General features: G+C 30.7%; 1 protein-coding gene across 1 annotated transcript in view; it reads right to left on the bottom strand.

Annotated features, from left to right (window-relative positions):
- LOC117168483 (band 4.1-like protein 4B) overlaps positions 1-4,953 on the bottom strand; it is a 12,411-nt gene extending 7,458 nt beyond the window's left edge. The window contains exons 1-3 of the mRNA XM_033354175.1: positions 4,429-4,953; positions 3,865-4,189; positions 1,620-2,354 (exon numbers count right to left, since the gene is read on the bottom strand). Of these exons, the coding sequence (XP_033210066.1) occupies positions 1,620-2,354; positions 3,865-4,189; positions 4,429-4,581 (1,213 nt within the window). The 5' untranslated portion in view covers positions 4,582-4,953. The remainder of the gene's footprint in view (positions 1-1,619; positions 2,355-3,864; positions 4,190-4,428) is intronic.
- Between the last annotated feature and the right edge of the window lie 3,096 nt (positions 4,954-8,049).

The raw sequence follows: 8,049 nt of genomic DNA, 5'->3' as shown, positions 1-8,049 counted from the left end.
TTTTAATATTTTAGAACTTTCGATTAATTAAATAATAATAGAAACATAATTAATCATTTCTTAAATGTGCCTCTAAAGTCCATGAAGTTAAATAATAATCCAAAGAAATTTTTATTTGATCTACATATACTTAAAATGCAATGCATATTTAGGCAAAATTAATGGGCCTACTATATTAAATTAAATTTAAACCGCTTAAAGATCGTAACTTTTCAAGTAAAAAGATTGAATTTTCAAACAAAAAGACGATTTAAAAAAAAAACATGTATTCTCAAGCAAAAAATTTTATTATATAATTTTATTTATAATATTTATCATATAATGTTTCTCAATCTCAATTTAAACAAAAAAAATTGCCGATAAAAAAAATTGGGATAGGTAAATTATCAATCTAATAAAAAATTAATTTTTTATAAAACAGCTTTTTTTCCACCAAGGAGTAGAACTTTCAATCAAAATGATGAATCTTTAACAATAAAAATAATATTTAACAAAAGAGTAACTCTCAACAAAATAATTAAACCTTCATTCAAAAAAGATAAATTTGAAGCGAAAAATGTAATAGCTGACTTTTCAAACAAAAAAGATTTTAATTTTTAATCAGAAGCAATTGAATTAAACTAAAAAGAACAAATTTCCAACAAAATACATGAATTTTCAACAAAATATTTAAATTATCATCTAGAGAAACTGTCAATTAAAAATATAAATTGTCAGCCGAAAATTGAACAGTTAAATTTCCAGTTAAAAATTTATGTTCAACCGAAGAGATGAATTTTCATCTAAAATAATGAGCCTTTAACTGGAATCATTAAATTTTCAACCCAGAAGATTAATTTCTACCAAAAATCTCAAAATTTTCAAATAAAACAAATAAATTTTTAAGCAAATATTGAATAGTTACATTTTTAGTAGTAAAATTAATTTTCAACAAAACAGTTAAAGCTGCAACTGGAATAGTTAAATTTTCAGTACAAAAATTAATTTCCAGTCGAAGCAAAAATGCATTTTTAGTAAATAGCTCATTTTTCAATCATAGAGTTGAATTTTCAATTAAAATTATGATTCTGTAACAACAACAAATTAATATTTAACAAAAGAGTAACTCTCAACAAAGTAATTAAATCTTCATTAAAAAAAGATGAATTCGAAACAAAAAATGTGGTATTTGATATTTCAAGCAAAAAAAAAACACGAGAATTTTTAGTAAAAAACAATGGAATTCAACCAAAAAGAACGAATTATTAACAAAATACATCAATTTGCAACCAGGCATTTGAATTTTCAACTAAAACCGATCAATTTTCAACTAAAAAAAGAATAGTTGAAATTTTCAGTTAAAAAATTGATTTCAAACAGCAAAAAAACGAATTTTATAACAAATGTTTCAATACCGTAATACAAAGATCTACTTTTACCAAATCAATAATCATTTTTATTTAATTTAATATTTTGCTTTTCAAAAAAAATTATGCACGCTCTCGAAAATTTCCCCTTAAATAAAAAAAATCCCTGACACTTCCAGCTATATAAAAGTTCTCTGGCAATTCCAGGTAGGGTATACACCTTGTATTTGTTATTTCGTCAAGTGTGACGTGTCTGTGAACCTTGATTTTTACCTGCAGAGGATGTTTGGCGCTGTTGTTGTTGCTGCTGCTGCTGCGGCTGTTGACGAGGTGGATCTCCTTGTTGTCGTTGGCGTTCTCTCAAAACATGGCTTTGCCTCCTGGCGTATCGTTGACTCGGTCGTCGTTCAAATTGCACCGTGCGACGAGCTCGATTCAGTTGTGTTGTTTGAAATTCCGTTTTGCCACTGTAACGAAATCGGGATCCCATGCGGAAGAAGTTCTGACGACCGTTGGCACCTTTAACTGGAGCTCGAAGTCGGAAGAAGGCATGATGCTCCACAGCACACTTCCACAGGTGCTTGCAGGCCTTCTCGTTCACCAAACGGAAGACAAAAGTGTGCTCTTGCTCTCCTCTCCCTTCATCGTCTTCCTCCACCACAACGAGAGTCAGCTTCTTCTTTTTGAAGTCTAGGCGACCGATCTTGGGCCAGAAAAACAAACCTATCTTCTGATTCCCTTCAAAAACTAGAATTCCGGTCGGAGTGAGACCAAGTGAATATTCGCAAGCATCTTTTCCCAACACTATGTGCATATCCACTCCATACATGTCCAGCCACTTGGCTTTACTCAAGTACGCGGACTCTGCTTGAGCAGGCGTGAGGCCCGACAATTTTGCGTACTCTTCTAGAATTTCGAGCTCCATCTGCTCGGTTTGGCCGGGAACGAAACGGAACTCTGACACGGTAACTGCACTATGCACTTCTGGGTCGTAGTCACCTAGTTCGGCTGTGAAATTGAATACAGGCTGGTTCATTTTGTGCGTATTAATATTTTCAATTTGAATTACTTTTTAATGACAAATAAAGTAGGGTGGCAGTTTTAATCGAAGAACAAAATTCCCAGTCATTTACTCTTGAATTTTATACTTTTGAAATTGATTATGAACAGTTTTTTAATTCAAAATTTTTGTATTCAATTGTTAAATAATTTACACGTAAAAAACGGAAGGTAGTAACACTTTTCAATTGAAATTTTTTTAATGAAATGCAGATGAACTGCAAAAATTAGAATTCTTACCTTTTAAAAATTAATGATTTCAAAGATTTAGATTTAAGTCTAAAAATATAAATCCACGTTATCATTTTCAATGCTCCAAATTAAAGAATCAATGAACTTTAAATTTTTTAAATTATATTATTTTAAACAATTTTAAGCTAGAAACGTTAAAAATTGCCTTTTTTTAAGCCGAACACTTCTTAAATTAGAAGTTTTTTCTTCTTAAGTAGTTTAAACATCCTTGATTCAACTTTAAAGTTATTTTTGAAATTTTATTAGAATTTCTAAATAGCTTTTAAACTTAATAGAATTTTTCCTACAATTTTTAGAAAATCCTGCAAATTTAAAAAAATTATCCTAAAATCTTCCAGATTCTTTTTTAACCGTTTTAGAAATCTTTTTAAAACTTTTCCATGCCTCTTAAAATTACTCAAATTTTGTCTACAAATAATAAGTGTTCAATTGCTATTTTAACACAAAAATTCAATAATTTCACTTACAAATTAAACATTTTTTTAAAAAGACCAATCATAAGTGTAACTTTAAAAGTCTAAAAGCTCTTCGTAATTTTAACGATTCAAGCATTTATACGTCAAAAATTGAACATTTAGGCTAAAAAATCATTTTAAATTTAGTGAAAGCCTTTAATTACAAATACATTGTGAAGTTCTGTTTAAGTTAAAAATAGTTTATAAAGTTTCAATCGGATGTTAGCATTTTTTAAATGGCTAAGACTTTCGAATTGAAAAAGTTTTATTGTTAATGTTAAAATCTGGAAATTCTTAGTTTTGAAGGAATTTAGAATCATTTTGACAAACCGATTATTGTTCCCTTTTAAAAATAATAATTTAGTATAATCACAATTGATAGACTAAAAATGTTTTTTACTTAAAATTAGCAACTTTAATCTCTTTTAATTTTTAATTATTTAAGCCTTCAAGGCTGCATTTTTAAATTCTTTTAATTAAAAATACAAATATATAATTGAAAATATTTAAAATAGGAGATTTTCGAATCACACATTGTAAACTGAAGTACGTCACAATTTAAAAAGATGACACTTCAACCAATTATTTTTAAAAACGTTTGAAATCGAACTTAGACAGAATTTTCTTCTAAATAATTGTAAACTTCCGGATCAAAAAATGAATTCAGTCATTTCCCGGTTTTTTCCGATCTCAAAAAATTCTCGATCATTTCCCGGATTTCTGCTTTCGATTTTAGCGTGGTAATAACTTACATTGAAGGGCTAAGGCTGCCAATTGTACACAAATTTGATGAGGACAGTGAAGTTTTCCTTCCAAGACATCTTGTTTCAATTGTAGAAAAAATTGGTAACGAGTTAATTCTTCCCTAAGTGTATTAGGTTCCGATGAATAAAATTTCACCTTTAGTCGCAAGGTGTATGGTGGTCCAATTTTAACCTGTTTTTTAATAGGCTTGGTAGGATCCAGCCAATGTTGAACATTGTTGCTGTCGGTATATTGGAGACCAAAATAATCCTTTTCTATCAAATCTAGACTGTAAAAAACTTGTTCGTACAGATCACTCGCCAATGCTTTTTTCTGCAAAATTACAAGCATTGTTTCAACATGACATTACATATAGTTGAATGTATAAGCTCTATCTAATTGAACGACAATACATTCATAATTATGCAATGAGTAATAAGCAAAAACAAAGACTGATGTACTCAATGGTATGTAGATTGTAATAAAAACAAAAAGTAGGACAGCTTTAAAACCAATTAGGTAATGCTTTTTCCATTTTTGACAACAATAATCTTAATAAACAAGTGACATACCGACAACTCGATTGGCAAATCTGTTCCATCTAACAGTACAACTCTGCATTGCACGATATTCTTGTTGCTTAACAATCGTTGATTCTTGATCTGGGAAGATGTTGTTTGTCCACCGACGCTACGGCCTCTTCGTCTCGATAAAAACCTCAACATTCTGTGAAGCCTTTGTAGCACTAGCAACACTATCAACCCTTTAAATTGAGCACTCCTTTCATATTACGTATTAACGCAAACTGTCCTTAATCAAGAAATAATCGCTCGCCATCCCCAGGGATTGGGATAGGCTGGACTAAAAATGCACTTTTCAGTCAAACTCAACGCGAATTAAAAAATAATAAAAACTCAACGCGAACACATTTCTGGACTGCTATCGGAGCACCGGCAATGAAAAAAACAGTGATCGTTTGTAATGTCCAACTTTTGCATCAGCAAAGTAAAAAAACATTTCTATTGTATTTGATCTTATCGTCTACACTCTACAATCTAATTCGGAAGTTCCGGGTGAGTTCCAAAACTCATCGCAATACGTCCAAACTCAACATGGACCTTTGACTTGGAAGGACCTACAGGGGAACTCCGATGCTGTTTCAAAGCAGAAAATCAAGGGAGCCTCTCTTTCTACCTCCACACGTTAGCAAAAGAGATTCATTCGATTTTCGACTTTTGACGCGCTATCAGAGTCACACTCAGGAATGTGCAGTTACGCGTAACTAGAGGTTTTCACGTAAAATACCTAAGTCTAGTAATTTACGCGGAAAACATATAAAATACCTAGTAAAATACGTACCAAGATGGCGGACCTGTAGACCTGTGCATAACCACAATTTTTTGAATTTCTGGTACGGGCATTCGTAGGATATTTTTCCAATGCCTATAAAGCCTTCGTAATTTTTCATTATTTTACACAGTTATATCTATATTTGTGTTTTACTGTAAAAAACTAAATCAATTACCTAGGGTATTTTACTTACCCATCCCTGGTCCCACTCCTAGCATGACAGGTGCGCAGAGAAACCAAATCGGAATCGGGATAATGTATATAGCCAAAGATATTAGGTCCTAGATACGCAGCCGCAGCATAGTGGCCCATGCAGGGCAGAGCCACTGAATGGATACCATTTTTCGGTGGCTATGTGCATCCCCCCTTACCAATTTGATTACTTAACTAGGGTACAATATTAGAAAGGAATATGCATCCGCCATTCTGATTCCTGGACAGTTCGCGGGAAACAGTGCGATAAGCATGTCGTATAGTTTAATTAAAATTAAGTTTATAATATAAGAAAAATGGTCTGCTGCAGTGTTCCGTTTCGTAAAAATAGAAGCGAGGATAGATTAAAACTTTACCGTTTTCTACTAGGGCGAACAGAAAGACTTTCAATGTGGATCATAAATTGTAGACGCGACAAATGGAAAAAAAATTTAAATTCAAGGTTATGCGAAGTTATTACAAATATTTATGACTATCATAATATAATTCAAATATAGGGGGTCTAAAGATTATGTTTACATGTAATTAAATTGCCTACGAGCATTTTTTTGATATATTAAAGCGTTTTTCTACAGAACGACGCACTTTAACCCACGCAAATAAAAAGGACGTATAATGTGAAATATAAATAGCTATCATAATAAACTCTTGAAAAAGTATTGTATTAATGTTTGACCTATAGTCTATTATTATTCTAATATTTGTTAATATTTATTTTAAAAATCTTATGATTATAATTTTAGCGCACGCCTATTTATGAACTGAGTCAAATTTCGTTTGCAACCATAATTTTTGCAAGAGCTACTTTTTGGCAAATACGTGGGTTAAAAAATCATATAGTCGTATTTAAATATTTAATATATTATATCACATGTAATTTTATTTATAATTTATGTTTTGTTAGCTAGGCAAGAGAAAGCGTTCAGAAAGAAACGGAAGCAAAGTTCACATAGAAACCGGAAAGTATGGGAAAGGTACTTTCTTTCCGATTCTTTCCGATTCTTCCACTAGGGATGTGAATGTTTACGTTCTCGGGTGGCGGATATAAAAGCGGATTTAGTATATGCGCGCGCGCGTGTGTGTGTTTGTGTGTGTAAAACGGGAAATTAGCGGCAATTAATTTAATTTGTACTTTATCTACAGTTGTGGGGCATATGAGTGAAAATAATTATCGTTTTTATTTTATGAAAGGGAGTTAATAAAGAAATAAAATTTCCCTTAGGACCAGGAATTTTCTATATGGCACGGGAATACTCGTATTTAAAAGAACAAAAACTGGGATTAAGAAGAAAAGAGTTTAAAAACTCTGTTCCCAGTCCAAATTCGTCTTAATTTAAAAGTTCCTTTTTCCGAAATTTAAAAAAGAGAGTGCAAAAAAGGTAGATATCCTATTGAAAGTCATTTCTATGAGAAAAATGTGTAAAATTGACTGCTCAAATGATAAGAACTTGGAGCCGAGTAAATTATTTTTTGTGTTGAAAGTTTTTTTAATTATCAGTGAAAAATCATAGGACTAAACTGTGTAGCTCCAGACTTTAAGTCAGACTATAACAGCAAATACCTAATTTTTCAACCAAAGAAATGAGTTTTTAATCAAAATTATGAATTTTCAATTTAAAAAAAAAATAATTTTCAACAGGCGAGTTTATTTTTTAACTAAGTTAATTTATTTCTGACCTAAAAAATTAGTTTTTATGTAAAATGATGAATATTTAACTGGAATACTGAAATTTGTAACAAAAAAGGAGAATTTTTAAATAATGAGATTAACTTTCAAAGAAAAAACTCATTTTCTACAAAAAAAGTCGCTTTTATACCAAAAACTCAATTTTTTCAACAACGCACGTGGATTGTTAATGAAATAAATGAATTTTAAATTTAGAAAGACAAATTTACATCGAAATTGTTGAACTTTCGTCTAGGAGAGGTCAATTTTTCACCCGAAATAGTTATATTTTCTACTGGAATAGTTTAATTTTTAGTTAAAAAAATTATTTTAAAGAAACTAGTTAAATTTTTAAAAATATATGAATTTTCAATTAATATGATGAATCTTGCAACAATAAAATTAAGTTTTAACAAAGTAGTTCAGCTTTCAACCGCAAGTAGTTGAATTTTCAAGAAAAAAAGGTAACATCTTAACGAAAAATGTAAAAAAAAATTATAATTTAGAAATATTTCCCTTTTGAAATAATACTTCTACTCTAAAAACTACATGAAGCACTCTCTTTTTTCAAATTTTGGAAGAAGGAACTTTTAAATTCTGACGAATTTTGACTTGGAACAGGGATTTTTTAAACTCCTTTCTTCTAAATCCCAGTTTTAAATACTTTTAAAACTTCCCGTACCATGTCAAAAATTCCTTTTCCCGAAGGAAATTGTACTTCTATACCGAAACTCTCTGTTATAAAATAAAAACGATAATTCTTTTCGCTAGCATGCCCCGAAACTGTAGATAAAGTAAAAATTACTTTTCTAAATTGACAAAAATTACTAAAATCTTGAGAACTTGAATTATGCTACGATCAGAAGTCAATTCCCGGTTTTTAATTCAATTCTCTGTTTTCCCCGGTCATTTCCCGGTTTCCCGTTAAAGTCGCCATTTAGACATTTCCGCTCTCTAAAATAGA

The sequence above is a fragment of the Belonocnema kinseyi genome, chromosome 2 (genome assembly GCF_010883055.1).
Source record: "Belonocnema kinseyi isolate 2016_QV_RU_SX_M_011 chromosome 2, B_treatae_v1, whole genome shotgun sequence".
In the NCBI taxonomy this organism is placed as follows: Eukaryota; Metazoa; Arthropoda; class Insecta; order Hymenoptera; family Cynipidae; genus Belonocnema; species Belonocnema kinseyi.
This window is presented reverse-complemented; position numbering and strand designations above follow the sequence as displayed.